This window comes from Ursus arctos, unplaced genomic scaffold (assembly GCF_023065955.2).
Source record: "Ursus arctos isolate Adak ecotype North America unplaced genomic scaffold, UrsArc2.0 scaffold_26, whole genome shotgun sequence".
NCBI lineage: Eukaryota > Metazoa > Chordata > Mammalia > Carnivora > Ursidae > Ursus > Ursus arctos.
The window spans coordinates 13,014,368-13,032,906 of NW_026622941.1; the positions used below are offsets into that span (position 1 = coordinate 13,014,368).

Sequence of the window (18,539 nt, forward strand, 5' to 3'; positions counted from 1 at the left end):
ACAGTCCAGTGGAGAACTTTTAGTACAAAACTACCTATGGAGCCATTAAAATGAAGCGGTAGGGCTCTAGCAAATGATGGGGAGAACTGGTTCAAAGTAAGGCTCAAGTTGGAACTCAGCCAGAATCTAAAGCCTAAATCCCAGGCTGTTCTTTATGTGATTTCAGGTTGAAAGGAGGAGTTCTTTCCCTCCCACTGGGAATGATGAGAATGTAAGTCGGGCCTGAAGCCAACTCATAAGCTGTGTCTGAAAGGAGAAGGAGTAAAAAGGAATCAATAAAAATAATAACCAAAATAATGAAAAGTAACCATCACGATGATAACAACAAATAGCATGGGTTAGATTTATATAACATTTTTCATTTCTCAGTTCATTACAGTCCAGAGTGGGGATAAGTGTAGGTGTATGTGTTTCAATAGCTGTGCAATGCTATTTTTGTGGTCAGAAAGGTTTCAATATTCTGTTTTGCAGCACAAGGAAAGAAATGAGTAGTCGGGGTGGTAGCAGCACAGGCTTGTGTTAAGAGCAAATGTGCACAACTATAGGAGAATCCAACAGATAGAAGAATTCAGATCTCTCAAGTTCCGAAACATCTAAGAATCTCTTTGTATATTGTGCTTTCCAAGGAAGGAGTATGTAGGGAAGGTAGTAAGACTAGGGGTAAGGGCAGGAAGGCCTGGACCAGTATTTCAAACCAACATTTAAACACATTAAAAGTAGAGAAAGAAATCCAGATATAGCCATATAGGTAGGTAATATAGAGAGGTCTGCAAGAAAGAAAAGCATGCATCATCCCCTTCACTTTTACAAGGTAAGTTAGCTTTATCCCTCCTTGAGAAAAAATAAGCCTTTTCTGGTATGTTAAGATACAGAACATTTTCCAAAAAGCCCATGAGTACCCGATAGAAAAGTGGCACACCAAAAAACCCAAAACCTGATATGATTGACAACTGTGGTTGTACCAGGGGCCAGGCGACCTACCAAAGTCTGTCCTATGCCCAAGCTCAAATCCCGTCTCCTGGTATCTGCTGTGACTTTATGGTGATAAGACAGAGTCTAACAGTATTTAAGTACACATGCATCTGGGTGGCTCTCTCAGAACTGGAGCCACTGGGAGGTGCAAGTGCTGCTAGTTATCATACAACACAGGAAATCAGTTACAAGACCCCTTCACCCCAAAGTCCCAACATCTATAATGCTCAATTATCTGTCTTATTCCACAGCTGTGGCTTCGAGAGGCCAAATGAATAAAGGGACCAATGTGGCTGGGATTATGCAAGCCAATGTATTTGCAGTTCATGAGCTCCTTTTAACAAACAAATACTTTCTAGAGTATAAAGCTGGATCAAAGAACACCAACAAAAGCTGGAACTGGAGATCAGTCAACACCTTCTCACTGTTTGTTGTCTAAAAACCTTCACCATTTTCTTCTTTCATTTCTCCCTTGTCCGCAAGACAACAGAAATATCATTTTCACCTTCTGGTCAACAGGTCTTCTTTTCATGCATAATACATGAACCTTAGCCTTGACTCTTCCCTTCCGCATTTATGGCTATTCCATTCCTGTTTCATGGTTACATTAATGCAAGTAGAATATAATTGCTAAAACAAAAATACATAGAAGTATATAAGAGCATAGGAATCTTTGTGCACTGGCCTGAATTGTATTGTCAAATTCAACTTGGAAATCCATAGAAAGCAAATGCAGTCTTCTTTGCTTTAACTTTGTCTGGCACCCAAGCATGATATATCTGATTCAGTGTACATTTAATAAATGTGAGAAACATATCAAAGACTCTGAGCTTGGAAGCAGTTCTTACCCTGTTTTCAGGGAGAGCAATGCATCATCTACACCCCTCTGGTTGAACTTTCCCATGTAGGCATGCATTTCTGCGTAGTTATTGCGAATATTCCTCTCTGTGCTGCCATTGGGCACAGTCCCAAAGCGAAAAGGGGGTGAGAAGTCATTAGGTCTCTGGAACTGGAGAGAGAGAAAGAGAGTGAGAGGGAGAGGGAAAGAGAGAGAGAGAAAGAAAGAAAATGCTTCAGAAAATGTGAAGAGATATTAAGTTAGCATTCGTGGATTTATAATGGAAGGGACCCAACTCTAGTTCACCAAATACATTGGCCCTCACTTCGGAACAGCAGATGCTAACTGAAAGAGGACTTCAACTCGATTTAATACATATTGTTGAGAGCTTTTTATTAGCCCAATCCTGGATTTAATCTACAATCTTTGCATGTTCCATTTACACATACTGCACAATACCAGTGATGATGGGAGTGTGCAGCTTAAATGCAGTGGTTTAGTCAGCTTGATATTTGAAAATTGTGTAAAATATGTTTCCAGGCCTCTTAATTTAGGGGACTAAATACATTGTCATTGTACCATTTGAGGCTACAGGACTTCAGTGGGATGAGCTACGAGGTACTCCTGAAAATAATTTGTTGGGTATCAAATATATTTTGCTAAGAAATTTTCTCTTGACCTTCCTTCATGCATTAAAAGCCCCTATTTGTTCTATACGAGTTATAGAATAAATTGTAAAATCAAATACAGTTTTAATTATGTTCCTTCCCTTGCTTAAGAACTGGGAGTGGATCTCCAGTGCCCAGCATAACAAAGTAAAATCTCTTGGATTTTTCACCTCTATGACATCAGCTTTATTTCTGTTATTGCCCTGCAATGAGTAAGTCTATACATTGCTTCCTGAACAAATAATTTATTCATTTGTATCTTCATGGCCTCATATAGTCTGTCCCCTCAGCATGAACTCACTTTTCTCTTGAGGCCAATTCATGTCCTTCATCTCAAAATGTAACTCAAAGCAATTTCTTCAGGACACCTTCTGTGAGTTCTTTCCTCCATCAAGTCTACCCAAAATGACTTGTTGTTCTTAGTTTCTATCACACTACAAATGCAATTATGCACTAAATGAGCTGGCTAAGTTCTGAGAGCTAGTCTCTGATATAGTCATTAAGAGTTTAAGCTCTAGATTGAGAAAGATATAGGCTGAAGATCAGCTCTGCCACTTACTACTGTGCAATCTTGGGCAAAAAACATGAACTCTCTGTGCACCATCTCCTCATTTGCAAGAGGGAGAAAATAATGTCTAATTTCAAGACTGTTACGTGGATGAAAGGATATAATGTATAAGAAGTGCCTGGCAGAGCACCTTGCACACAGTGAGTCCTCAATAAAGATTCTTTATATTATTTTTAATCATGTCTATATTCTGCATTCCCCAGTAAACTTCACACTCTCCAACCTTTCCATTCTGCTAGGACATCAGTGATCAGATAGAATATGACCAGAGTAGCTCTGCTATACCTTGGCATAGGAAAGACAATGTAGACCTTTAAAGTCCTCTTGGTTTCAATACTGTACCATTGACTTTGGAGATATATTTGAAAATCTAACCTGCCAACTCAGGAGTACTCTGATCCTCTGGACTTGTGTGGGCTTAGGAGACATTCTCCTTTCTCTGTCCCTTGACCTGAAAAGCTCAAGAGCTTCTCAGAATAGGGGGATTTCATAAACCACAAAATGTCATAGCACCAGGAACCGAAAATGCCATCATCAGTGCTCAGAGTTGGCCATAGTTAAAAGCAGAGTCATGCAGTGGTGTCAGGCAATCTGCAATGCATCAAAAGACCACTACTTCCTGACTCAAAAGGCCCCTAGTCTGATTTACCACAGTGCTTTTTGCTATTAAGAGTTTTTGTTTAATTGGTTTTGAAAGGGCTGTGATTTTTAAGTGAATAAAAGAGTGAAAGAATTTTAGAGTTGGATAAGCCACTCAGGGTTAACTAGTTCAAACCTCTCATTTCACAGATGAAGACCGAGGCAAAGGGGACAAGTAATTTGCTCAATGTCACACAGTGGTAGTAATGGCTAACATTATCTGGAATCAACTGGCTTAATTAATAGCATTCCTCACTGTCCCCCAGCAGACAGCAAGTTTAAGTAAACAGGGATATGCTTTACTGGAAGAGACAGAATGCTACGCATATCACTGTCAATTATAACACTTCACTTGTTTGAAAGAAGGTATCCCTCAAATCAAAAGCAGAGTACGTACTATGGCAGGCAGAAATACAAACAAATGGACTCCCTCTGACCAGGGATTCTCCACTTTGCTCGGGCAATGACAGCTGATGTTCACAATGACCAAGATATTCTCGGGCCCAAAGTATTTTCTGAAACATCAGTGAAAGTTGAAACCATGTCCAGTTCAATTCCAGTATAAATCCCTATGTTTCTAGTCTTTTTTTTTAATTGGCAATCCACATAAGGTATACGCAACAATTTTGATTAACCAAATGGAATCTGATGCCCTGAGTACCTCACTTCCTGATGAAGCTAGATTATGGAAGTACTACTCTTTCATAACCTTAAATTTTAAATTATCTTCAGATTTCCGGATGTTGTTTTATAACTATATCTTTGAATAAATAAAAACTAAAGAAATGATCAAGGACCTGAAATAGCCAAAGATGACTCTGCAAAAAAGACAAAAAGTAAGGACTTATAAGACCTGACTTTTAGACTTGTCATAAAGTGATAGCGATCGTGACAGTGTGACATGAGCATGGATAGAAGAGGAGATCATCAGAAGAGAGTAGAGTGCCCAGCCATAGACCAACACACAAATGGTGCAAAGGCTGATAAAGTGGAGATAGAAGTGTCTTCAACAAATGGTACTGGAATGATTAGATTTCCATATGCAAAAAACAACAACAACAACAACAACAAAAAACAACTTCATTCCACACCTCAGGAGACACAAAGAAATTAACACAAAATGAATCATACACCTAAATATGAACTGTAATACTTCTAGGAGAAAATACAGGAAAAAGTCTTTGTAACCTCAAGTTACACAAAGATTTCTACATATGACACCAACAGCACAATCCACCAAAAAAAAAAAAAAAAAGAAAAGAAAAGAAAAAGAAAAAAAGGAAAAAAATCAGACTTCATCTAAATTAAGAACTCTTTGAAAGACACAGTTAAGATCATGAAGAGACAAGCCACCGATGGAGAGAAAATATTTGAAAATCGATTAAAACTATTAAAAATCTAAAGGAAATGAATGATAACAGAGCAAGGCTCAGAGTGGAAGCATCCTTCAGAAGAAAACAATCAGAGGAACCAGCAAGCACCGAAAGAATGGGAAAGCCCAGTCCTTGGAAAGCACTGGTCTTGGAGGCAGATAATTTGTGTTTGGCTTCTAGTTCTTTCTCTGACCAGCTGTGTGAACATGGGCAAGTTACTAAAATTCACAGAGCCCCATTTTTCTGGAAGCATTATTTTTGATTAATAATAAGATAAATATAGGAAATCACTCAACACGATATCTGGCACATGGTGGATTCTAAAAATCATTAACTGCTTCTGTGAGGACGAAACTTTAATATCTAAAATTGTCTTATGTTAGCCAGTGTTTCTAAGATGGAAAACTCTTGTTCTCTAATTTGTTCCTTAAACTAGGCCAGCTCTGGGGACCAAGAATGTGAGTGCACTGCCCCAGAATTAGCCAAAGCAGAGGCAGAAGTGAGCTTGGCTTTTCCTTTGAAAATTCTTGTCCCAGCTTGTGAGGCTTAAATAAAACTCAGATTTAAACAAAACAAAACAAAACAAAACAAAACAAAACAAAAAACTGTCATTGGAACTTGAACTTGACTAAAATTCATGGCCATAGAGAAGTACATGTTCAGCAAGGCCTGTGGGGAAGGAAGGAAAGAATAATCTTCCCGATACCTTGACGCTTCCACTAAATGCCCTGTAATAAAATTTACCCCAAGTGGTGAGGCATTATATGGCACTTGTTTGACCTGAATGGTAATCAATGCTCTCTGGGGTTTTGGGAGGGAGTAACATTTTGTACTGTCAAGAACCAAGAGTCTTAAAATCCATAGAACAGGGAGGACCCCAAGAAACAATTTTTAGAAAAAAATTAAAAAGCCTAAATACACTTAGGAGACTGTCATTAGACTAAAAAGCTCCATCTGATTTTATTTATTTATAATAAATATTTTATTTTTTATTTTTATTATAATTTTTATAATAATTTTTTATTATGTTATGTTAGTCACCATACAGTACATTCCAAGTTTTTGATGTAGTGTTCCATGATTCATTACTTGCGTATAACACCCAGTGCACCATGCAATACGTGTCCTCCTTACTACCCATCACCAGCCTATCCCAATCCCCCACCCCCTCGCCTCTGAAGCCCTCAGTTTGTTTCCCAGAGTCCATAGTCTCTCGTGGTTTATTCCCCCTTCTGTTTAACCCCCATCTGATTTTACAGTAGGGACTTTACCACAGTATTCCTTACTGGCCACCTTTGGCCATTACAGGGCTTCCTTGAACTTGGAATCTTTTTCCAGAGTTACCCAGACTGGGACTATAAAAACAGATTTAGATAGAGCAATAAAAATGCAGAAAGAAAGGGACCTTAAGGATCAGCCCCACTTCACAGGTGAGGAAACTGAAGCCCTGAAGAGGCCAGGTAAGTTGTTCAAGGCCACGTGGGGAAGCAGGACGACAGGCTGAGGCTTGACCTCTGGGAGCCGAGCCTTCCCACTGCCGGCTCAGACGCTGGCTGACTAGCCCTAGACTGCTTGCTGGGAGGGAAGCTGCACGCTCTAAGTGGGGCCCCATGGGAGGGTTTCCTTCCCTTTCTGGCACATCTAATGCTGACTCACACTCACCCTGTGGAATCAACACACGGCTTCCAGCAATTACTGTAGGCACGCACTTACAAAAGGGCAAAACCATGCCGAATGCACCGAGAACTGTAATCTCACTCGATCCTCCTGGGCAGCGGCAGGGAAACAGAATTCGGCCCTCTTAGCTGTTCAGACCATCACCTCAGTCCCCATCTTAATAACCTCCAAGTGAATTAGTCTTGGCAGCTGTGCCAGGAGAAAGGTGCTAGGGGGCCAGGAGTAAAAGTCCCTGCCCCACCCAAAGACGATAGGACTGGAGGGTCCTGGGGCTGCCGTGGCTGCCACCTTCCTAATAGAGAGCCTCTCATACAGCCTGTTGCAGAGAGAAGGGGAAAGGGAAGTGGGGACCTGGTCCATTTCGTTTTATTTATTCAATAAATATATAAACTTATTTTCGTATGTATAAGGCATTATTAATTCACTCATAGCGGTTACTCACATCCAACACCCATGTATTTGCTCATAATAACTCACAATATCTCCTTTAACTGTAATAATTAAAATGCATCAATTCATTTGGTAAATATTTGCTGAGCATCTATTAGTGTAGAGGACTGTATTAAGAACTAAGGATACAAAGATGAAAAAAAAATCCAGCTGTTTTAAGGAGATTTAACTATTAGAGAGTCAGAGATGTAAACATTCATTCATTTTTTCATTCATTCCTTTATTCTTTCATTCCCAAAGATATTCAGCAAGGATTTACTGGCCTCTGCCCTGTGCACATCTCTTATGGTGCTGGGGCCACAGTATTAAGAAGAATAAGATCTTGCCTTTAGAGAGCTTACATTGTAAAGGAGGGAGGCAAACAATAAGTACCCCCCTCTTTAAATGCAGTGGACAAAGAGACAACCACAAATTCTTTGCTACTCCTCCCACCCAGAGGTCAGGTCTATGTTCCCTCTCCCCTTGATTATTCTGGCCTGGCGTCAGTGACTTGCTAGGCCAGTAGACTGTGCAGAAGTAACATTCTGGAACTTCTGAGGCTAAGTCATAAGCAGCTTTCAGTTTCCACGTGGGCCTCCTGGAACCTTGCTTCTGTGGAAGTAATCCACTCTGTAGAAAGTCCAAGGACCCCGAGGCCACTGTGGAGCCATCACAGTCCCGTGTACAGTTACAGCCTAGCCCAGGCTTCCGATCATTCCAGTCAGGGTGCCAGATAGGAGACGAAAGCCACTGTGGACGCTGCAGCCCAGCCCAGCTACCAGATGACTACCCTGTCACCTCAGCTGATGTCACATGGAGTGGAAGGATCACCCAGTCGAGCCCTGCCCAAATATATGACCCCCCCCAATAGTCAAATACCATGAAATGGTTCTTGCTCCAAGCCACTGAGCGTTGGGGTTAGTTTGCTGAGCAGCAATAGATAACAGGACCACAGACAATTTCATGGAGTGAAAACGAAGCGCTAGGAAGACACTGAAACAGCTGTTAGATAGGAAAAAGTCTGATTGGTAGAAGGACAAGTTCACACTGGCTGTCCTGCAAAGGCCTCTCTGAGAAGGTGGCATCTGAAAGAAGACTGGCATGACGCAAAGGAACCAGGCATGCAAGGACCAGGGGAATGTGTAGCGGCGCCAGGGAACAGCAGACACCGAGGCCTGACCAGGGGATGAGCTTGGGGTGGTGAATCACGCGATGCGTGTTATGCAACAGCGTGCCTACACTGCAGCGGGAGCACAGAGCACAGGGCGTGGTCCTCAACAGCAGTCCGGAAGCTGCAGCACGGGGGTCAAGACTAGAAGGGAGAGGCTTCCGGTTGGACAAGAGGAGCAAAGGGGTTTCTAGACAGTGACAAGTGTGCAAAGACATTGGGCAGTGAGAGAGTTTGGGCATGACTGGAGATCATGGCCCATGTGTCATTGTCAGAACCTAATAGATGTGGCTGTGGTAACGGGAGGCTGACATGGCTGAAGACGGAGACAGGGCCTGGGTCACAAAGGGACTTGAATTCTGTACAAAGTTTAGAGTTCACGTTCTAAGGCAGAAGAAAGAGCAGAGCCTCTGGAGCCAAACTGTCTGCATTCAAATCCTTGCTCTGCTGCTGGAGAGCTGTGTGACCTGGAGGACTTCACTTAACTTCTCTGTGCCCCAGGTTCCACATTTGTACAGTAGGGCTAATAACAGCACCTACCTCATAAGGTTTCTTAGTATTCAAGCAGTTAATCTGGGCAAAATGTTAGCACAGTGCCTGGCACATGATAAATACACCATATTAGCTATTATTGCTATCATTATTATTACTGTTACTGTCATCATCATCGTTACCAGAAGTAACTGAAGAATTCTGGCGGTGTGTCAAGAGTGGGTTTTTGTGTGAGAAAGAGCCCAGACGTGTCAGCATGAAGAACAGGTCGGAGGATGAAGATAGGGGCAGAGCAGGACTTGAGCCCCCACGATGGTCTGGACACCAGGGGGAGTAAGGAGGAACAGAAGAAGCATCACCAGACACTACCCCTTCCATCCAAGACTATGAAAGACGACAAGTGCACCACAAGGTAAAACACAAGTCCGCACAGGCATGGACCAGAGCCACTGGAATTCCGAAAGAGAAAGGCTGCAACCAGCCTGGAGGGCTTCGTGGAGGAGGCTGGATTTAAGCTGGCAGGAAGGATGGGCTGGATTTGGAAGGATGGTGATGGGAAGTTAATATCCATTTACACGGCAAGAACCCCTCCACTTGAAGACCCCTCCTTCAACACTGCTTAGTTTCCATGTGAGTGAGGAAACATATTCCCAGAGAAGTCTTTGAGGCCATGACGCCAGGAGAAAGAGCAGCGTCTGAAAACAAAACAAAAACCCTCCTAAATGTGGACCATGTGCTGGGTTTTGTGCTGAGCACCAGACAAAGCCCAGCAAGGCTAATTAGAGTTAGAGCTTGTGAAGGACAGCAGCTCTCCTAACATGGAGAAAGTGGCAAGAAAATGCCTTCTGGGGTAGTTGGCCGCCCTGAAAAATGGTTCTCATTCCATGGGAGTCTGGTCAGCATGTGCAGATCAGCACAAACGAGCACCACGACCTTGTGGGCATGGGTACCGTACGTCCTGCTTGCAGGGTCCAGCCACATGGGACACAGAATTTGGGGGCTTTTGTCTTCAAAGCTTGACAATCCTACACATAAATATTCATCCCATTCTGCCCTGCTTTTACATTTGAATCACAAAAAAGAATCAATGTCCAAATGCCACTCAGCCTTCCAAGGCACCCGCGGGAAAAGGTAGGACGGCTTCACGTCCAGGGGTGGCGTTTGGTCTGTGCTACTAATTATGAGGCTGTGGCAGAACATCAGAATCCCGAAGGGACCACTTTTTTACTTCCCCAGCACCCCCCGTTATCATTCTCATTACCATGCATACCCTGTTTCACCACTTCTTTTATTACTTTTACTATTTTTATGAAATTTGCTCTTCTATTCATTCATTCATTTTAAATTGTGGTAAAAGTATAAATTTATAAACATAAAATTCAGTGTTAAATTTGTTTTAATTTTATTTTTTTTAAAAGACTTTATTTATTTTAGAGAGACAGAGAGAGCATGTGAGCAAGTGGGAGGGGCAGAGGGAGAGGGAGAGAATCTCAAGCAGACTCTCAGCTGAGCACAGAGTCCCACAAGGTGGCTTGATCCCCTGACCCTGAGATCATGACCTGAGCCGAAATCAAAGTCAGAGGCCTAACCGACTGGGCCCCCCAGGTGCCCCTTTTCATTTTAAATATCTGTAAGTGTACAGGACCGTGGCACGAAGCGCAATCACACTGTTGCCACTGTCACCACCACCCATCTGTTTATCTCCCCCACCTTGAATGATGCCCCTGTGAAACACTAAATCCCCATTAGTCCAGTGAATTTTAACCACATGCAGAATCCCGCAACCGCAAGCACAATCAGGACACAGAACAATTCCATCTCCCCCTGGAACTCCCTCCTGCTACTCCTCTACCTTCCCCTCCCCCGCCTTCAACCTCTGGCGACCACCGATCTGTTCTCCATCATCATAAATTTCGTCTTTTCCAGGATGTCCTATAACTGGAATCACACAGGACCTAACCTTCTGAGATGGGTTTCTGTACTTGGAACCGTGCCCTTGAGACACCTCCGTGCGCTGGCGTGTAACTATAGGTCACTCCTTTCTATTGCTGAGTCGAACTGCATTGCATGGATGTGTCAGCTTGTCTCTCCACTTATCCATGTAAGGACATTTAGGTTACCTTCCGTTTGGGGTAATTACAAAAAGAGCAGCCGTAACATTCCTGTGCAGGTTTCTGTGTGAACATAAATTTTCATTTCTCCAAGGTAAACATCCAGGAGTGGGAGTGCTGGGTCATAGCTCCATCCCCTGCTCAAAGTGCAGCTCTTTTTGCATCTTTTCTCTCTTTTGTTATTTTTTTAAATTATTTTTTTAATTTTTATTTTATTAATTTTTTTAGAGAGGGAGAGGAGGGGGGAAGGGGAGAGGAAGAGGGAGAATCTTAACTTAAGCAGGCTTCATGCCCAGCACAGAGCCTGATGTGAGGCTCGATCTCACAACCCTGAGATCATGACCTGAGCCGAAACCAAGAGTCAGATGCTTAATTGACGGGGCCACCCACGTGCCGCATCTCTTCTCTCTTTTGATCTTCCCAATTTCCCCATGAGCTACAAAGTAAGTACAGCAACTATTATTATTATTTTGTCGGCTACTCAATAGTCCTATAATCATAGTCTACAGCCTAACGAGGATGAAGCAGGTATGTGTGTGTGACTTCAGACTCTGCACAATGTTTGAAGACGGGAGGAGGTGGCTGGAGAAAGCAGCCTCCCCCCTCACCGCCACGGTCCTTGTTTGCCCAAAGGGAGAAGAAGGTCACATGGTTGTATATACACTAGGCTTTCTGAAGGCATGATCTTCCTCACTGTTCCACGGCCTATCAATGCTCGGGACAGATGTGACAAAGAGGCAGTCTGTGCTTACACTCACCAGACACTTTAATGATAAAACAGTACGTGGATACGTGGGGGAGGGGCTCCAAAGACTGAGTTCAAATCTGAGCTCCAGCACTTACTGGGTGACTTAATACACAACTTAATCAACAAACCAATTAGTTTTGAAACTGAATTTCAACTATATTCTAAGAGGAGAAATAAGGCATAAGCTCCCCCTCAAATCCTCCCTTTCAAACACTCAGGGCCCAGGACGCTCCCCGTGGAACGAGCTCGCTGTGGACACCGTGATGGATTAGACCGTCAGATTCTTCACCTTCATGAAAGTTATAATCTGGGATGGAGGTGGGAGGGAAAACAATTACTCTACATTTCATCATAAATTATTCATTGGAGAGGCTATTGTTTAAATTCACCCGGAGTAGGTGACTGAACACAGTAACATTACAGAATGTAGTTAGAAGACACAGGTATGTAACAGAAGAGCCAAAAGTAATGCAATTCTCTTCTCGATACCATTCTGCTATGGCCAGAAAGTGAGCTAGCATATAGTAAGCACTCAGTACACCTTAGTCATTTCTGTTCTTTTTTCTCGTATCGTTAATATTAGCACTGTTAATGTTAGTACTGGTTGTCCGTAGTGGGAAACACACCAAAGTTTGCATATGAAGAAATCTGCACTTGGATAGAAGAAGCCTGGTTAAGTACATCTTCCTAACTCTGGCTGCTGTGCTGCTGGGGAAGGAGCCCCTCACCTCTCTGGGCTCAGTGTGGAGCTGAGGTGGGAGGAGAGGAACAGGGGGTGGGGGAGGAAACAGAATGCCCTCCGTGGTCACTACTCTCTTGCGGTGCCCCCAAGAAGAGCATACAGAACATAAAGTATACCAGCTTTTCAGATTCCTGGAATTTGGTTATTAGTTCTCCTCATAATACCTCTTTGGCATTTTACAAAATTTGGATATACAAACCTTAATAAGTATTTCCTAAAATATGTCATAAAATCAGATAACGGCATTAGAGTTTATGTGAGCGATCTGAGGTTTGGCCCTGAGCTAGGAGATCTGAGCAGATGAGTTTACTTCAATATTAGCTTTGCCACATCATACCTGTACTCTGATGTCTTACATGTTTGTCAAAGTCTTGTGTCTGGCCATAAAATACCATCAATACATATTTAATGGCTATAATTCATGCATAAGTCACTGAGCTCTGAAATGAATATCTGAAATGAAATGAGGCCACAGATACAATCCTTCCGTTAATGTGCATGTGCATTTGGAAATTAAAATGGTAGTATAATGAGAGAAGCAGCTAACACTTCCATAACATACCATACAATTGACATGCAGTAATTCACTAATCTCTCCATCAACCCTACAAGGTAGTATTATTATCCCCATTTAGCAGACAAGGAAACTGATGCACAGAGAGGTAAGTAATTTGAAAAAGGCTGCAGAGCTAGAAATGAGTGGAACAAGGATTCAAACCCAGGGTCCTCACAGAACCATAAAACACATCACAGAGTTCTATGCACATAAAAGAGACGCTCAGTGAATGCGTGGAGGATAGAAGAATCCAATGACATGGTGCGTGTGCCAAGTTCCGAATGAGACATAAGGCCGGTCAGGGCTCTGCAAGTTTAGAGGGAGCAGAGATCACCATGAGGGGATGGGTGGGGAGGCTAATGACAGGAGGCAGAGCTGGAGCTCTTACAGACTGGCCGGGACTTCTACTGGCAGAGGTGTGGGGAAGGCGCTCGGGGCAACAGGCGTGGCATGAGCCAAGGTGCAGAGGGACCAGGACACTGTGACTCAACTGAAGTTGGAAAGGATCTTCGTACATGGGGAGCATGGAACACTGAGTTGGCGTACGGCCAGAAGCTGTGCAGTAGAGCATGCTGAATGGTCCAGTTGCAGGAAGACGCTATGTGTACCTCACAGTGCTTAGGTATCATTATGCAGCTACAGCAATATGGCTGAAGAGCAGAGAGGCTGGAGCAGGGGCATTTACTGGAAAATGACTAAGGGTCTGGACTATTTTCAGGGGCAATATAATGGGAGGAATACATGAAAAAGACATCAACCCTAAGCCCTGACAGGATCCAAGTCTGTCTGTGTACTTGGGAGGACGAAGGAGGGAAGTCGGTAGAGTCAACATCATCTCACCCCCCATCTGCCACTACTCTCCTTCGCCCATCCCTCAGCAGCCACACTGGCCTCCTAGCACTTCCAGGAACACAGCAGGCAAGCTCCTGTCTTAGCATGCTCTTCTCTCCACTCAGAAAGCCCCAGATATCCATCACTCCCTCACTAACTTCAGATCAGATCTGATGGTGTTCTCACTGAGCCCTTCTCTGACCACTTGATTTAAAATTGCAACTCCTCTGCCAGCACTCACTATCTCCCTTCTCTGCGCTATGCTAGCAGTTAATGCCTAATATTGTCAATAATTGCCCCTTAAATTTATTTTCTTCTCCCTCCTTTTAGAATGCAAATGATGTGAGGGAAAAGATTTTGTCTATATTGATCACTGCTGTATCACTAGTGCCTAAAACCATACCTGGCATTTAGGAGACTCTTGGTGTGAATGAACGAATGACTAAAGGAATGAATGAATTGAATAACATAAATATGGATCCACTTGTTATATACGAAAAAATCATTCCATGTATCCTCCTTACCTGTGAGTGCATTATCACGCAGCACAAAGTTGAACATCGGCATTTCTGAGAGCTAGTGCTATCCTGGCATATCTAGCGAATGAGGAGTTAATTTGTCCTCATGCTAGCTGAGGACATCTTTCCTGGCACCTTCTCCATCTTCCCTTCAAAAAATATGTCAGATCTGAGATCCCACAAGAGCTTGTCAAATTTAGGACTTGACAATGCATATGAGTATTTCTTTGGCACCAAAAATGTGACAGAATTGGAGATGATTATGGTAACATGCAGATGAAGTGGAACAGAGGTGTAAGGACTATGGCATTTGATTTTTATCCTTAAGTCATCTTGTGTGTGACAGGTGGCCTTGGCTGTGCTCCCTTGACCTACCCATAGGTGAGACTTCCAGAGGGATGTTACTGCCATCCACTCCACCTCTCAGACCGACCCGTGAGAGTGCACGGAACATTGCAGATATTTTATAAAAGCTGTGGGTGCTAGCAAAGAGAAATGGCCTTTAAAGATTTTAAGCAAAGGGTACAGATGGATTCACCATGGAAACTGGGATTCTGGAGCTTCATGAGCAGCCCTAGCAGCTCCTACAAAGTTTGGGGGAGAAAACTGAAGGTTACTCTCAGGATTTCCACGTGCAAGATACCCCAATGAATTTTGGGTCGCTCCCGTTGTTAGCATGATAACCTGAGGTTCCTAATATAAAGCCGGGGTGGGGGAAGGACTGCCAATGGACTGTGCCAGGCAGGGCCTAGGGCAAGTGAGGACCCAGGGAGAGGTGTGTCACGGGGGACAGGCACACCTCTGCTTTCCTGGCAAATCAATCAGATCAGTCAATTTCAAACCGAGAAATGGAAATGCCAGCATGAGCACACACGGTCACATTGTGACCCATTTACAGCACAGCAGAACTTCTTGCCTTGGTCAATAAAGTCAGCCCTATGCTGGGGCCATGCGGTTTATAGAATGTCAGTGCCAGGAGGGAGCTGTAGTGATTCCACAGTGCATACTGCATCCCTTTCTGGGGTTCACAGCAGACCCTCTCAGGGGAGGGTCATGACAAGTGCTTTGGTAAAGAAACTTATTTAACCCTGACACAGAATTTTCCCAAACCTATTTTGCCATGGATTTTTTCCTTTTTTTAAAGAATACCCATTATATTTCCCAGAACACTAGTGGGCTGTGACACATGGTTTGGGAAATGCCCACTGAATGATTTCCTCACTACATAGAGCCAGAAACAGAGGCCTGGACATTTTTTTTTTTATTGATTAATAGCATGTTTCAGTCTTGATTAGTGTCTACATGTATTTTTTTTAATGTTTTTTTATTATATTATGTTAGTCACCATACAGTACATCCCTGGTTTCTGCTGTAAAGTTCGATGATTCATTAGCTGCGTATAACACCCAGTGCACCATGCAATACGTGCATGGTGTAAGGAGGCCTTACTACCCATCACCAGTCTATCCCATTCCCCCACCCCTCTCCCCTCTGAAGCCCTCAGTTTGTTTCTCATAGTCCATAGTCTCTCATGCTTCATTCCCCCTTCTGATTACCCCCCCTTTCTTATTAACTACTCAAGACCAAACAGCCATTCCTTGCTCCTGTCCACTCCCCCCTTCCTCCCATTACCACACAGGAACTGAGAGCCCACTAGGCCCCCACAGCACTGCGCCAGAGCCAAGGCACATCCCAGCCCTTTAGGGATAATGGAAGTTCAACATGCCTAAGTCATCCTTAATGGGCCTCCAATTATGACGGTAACACTATTATTCTAAGGTGATGGCTACAAAAGCAAAAGATCAATAGCCATATGGATAGAGGAATGGAATTTCATTTTGCCAACTGACTGAGGATTAAGCCAGAAAGCCCTTTTACTTCCAACCCTTTTGTTGAAAATCGTTCTGAACTATGTTAATTCACATTCCTCTTTAGGGTGACCCTCCACGCAGACACATTCAGTGACACCTGCTCTGTGTCATGGTACCGGGATGTGGATGCTATGCAGAGATTTAGACACAGAAGATCATACATGGTTTAAGAGGTTACATTTAACATGTATTTATTCCAGGAAAATCTTAGAAACCACTTTCACTTTTAATAATTCCTTTATATAAGCTTGTTTTATTACCATTTATCTCTTTTCCCCTATGAAAGTGAAAGCAGCCCCTCTGCAGTATTTCAGGGTTGGCTACTTCTTGTTAAAGGAGTCATGGGAGAGCAGAAATGACCAGTGGACAGATGGCTGATTGAGAAGGTGAGGTCTCACCGTTCAGAGAAGTGGATAGTTCTGGCATATACATGGACAGGCTACTGTATTCCCCTCACACAGGAGGCAGGGAGTAATCAGGGCTTCAAAGAAGTCAAGTATCTAGTCAAGTAAGTCCTGAAATCACTTTGTAATTTAAGATCTGACAAACCACAATAGCAGTATGGTGGAAGACCCCATTCATTCACTACTCTTCTTCAATATCGCTTGCTCAATTTGGGTGATTTGATAGTAGAAACCACAAGATGAGCAAATTTTATCTGCTACGATAAATGTCAAATATTTCTGATCTACATTACCTACCCCCAAACCATTAGTTATGAAGCTACCTTCCACTGCTTCTCTAATCCAAATGGCTAATAAAGAAAAGTATTGGCTTATACTACAAACACTATATGAATTAGAGAGCTCTCTTAGTCATTCATTGGCTAAATGATTTATTAATCTGTTCAAAAAGTATTTGAGCACCTCTATCTGCAAGACTCTACATAGTTACAGTGGACATATCAGTGAACAGAGACAAAAATTCTTGTCCTCATGGAGGTTACAGTACAGTAGGGAGAGAGAAATATAAATATGTTAAATATTAGTATGTTACACACCAAATAACACGTAATTCTATTAATATAAAAAAAGATAGAACGCCTGAGAGAGAAATAAACTTATTTTAAAGCCTCTTCCAGATTTTAGATCAGATGTTATCTGGTGGCTGACCTACAGGATATCCTGAGCTTAGCCTGCCTTTTAGGGACACGGTGTCACTGTTCCCTGAGAACTCTTGCTTCCAACAATAAACCGCCTGTAAGTGCCTTCCTTTTTGAATCTAGCCTTGCTAGCTTGGTCCAATGTGCATTTTCTGAGGAACAACTTCAAGTTGGCATCAGATTAACATATGAAAATTTACTTTTCCACTTAAAATAAAACCCAAGGTTTATTTCATTCCAGGCTTGGCAAAGAGATTTTTGTAGAATAAGCAAATGGGTTGAAGGGACAGAATTACTGGCAGGACAGCCTGCCTATGAACTGCAACACCTTATTTGGGAAAATAATCTAGATGAGTCCATTCCACACTTAGATTTTTCAAATCCCAAGTGGACATCATCAGAGGAAATATGCACTAACGGGGATGCTGTCTCAGCCACCCAGTAGGAAGCTATTCCAGCGTTCCCTTACTGAGCTCCATGATGATTCATTTAAGACACCAGGCCACTGGGTCCTTTGAATGGTTCCAAGTGCACGTGTCATGTTCCTTTGGTCAATGGTTTACAGAGAAGCTAGTCTACTTTAAAATTATTCTATATGCAAACAGTGAATCACGGAACACTGCATCAAAAGCTAATGATGTACTATATAGTAACTAACACAGCATAATAATAAAAGTAAAATAAAATAAAATAATTCCATAAATTCCAAATCAGGAGCCAATTAACAGAATGGGAAAAAGTCTCTAGCCAATGCCAGAGTAAGCTGTAAAGAAAGAAGTTTTTCTTTATCAAAAAAGAGGCCCCTAAGACTAGGTAGGTGGGATACTTGGTAAAAGGGGAGAAGTGGCCAGCTTGAGTTGGGAGTGTGAGGTAACTTACTCAACAGGGAAAAGTCTCATTTTCCTTTAAAACTTCAGTGATGGGATGGAAAACTTGTTCTTTAAATCTGCTATGATACTAAACTGGATTGGATGGCTGGCCATTTGGGAAACAGAATTTAACATCAAAACAATAAGTCTGGCATGATAAAAGAGGATATTAAAAGAAAGAAGTTCAATTAGGAAGCATACAAAGTAACTATCACAGAATGTAAAACCACAGTGCCCTCGAGTGAGAAGGGACAGGAACTGGCTTTGTCAAAAGCACGGTCAAAAAAGATTGTGGAGCCCTAGTGGACCACAAGCTGCATGGGTTGACAATGCAGTGCTGCTATTTAAATAGGGAGCCTGTAATAGG

General features: G+C 42.7%; 1 protein-coding gene across 1 annotated transcript in view; it reads right to left on the reverse strand.

Annotated features, from left to right (window-relative positions):
* GRIN2B (glutamate ionotropic receptor NMDA type subunit 2B) overlaps positions 1 to 18,539 on the reverse strand; it is a 336,771-nt gene that overhangs the window by 7,229 nt on the left and 311,003 nt on the right. The window contains exon 10 of the mRNA XM_026502383.2: positions 1,821 to 1,981. Coding sequence (XP_026358168.2) covers positions 1,821 to 1,981 — 161 coding nt within the window. The remainder of the gene's footprint in view (positions 1 to 1,820; positions 1,982 to 18,539) is intronic.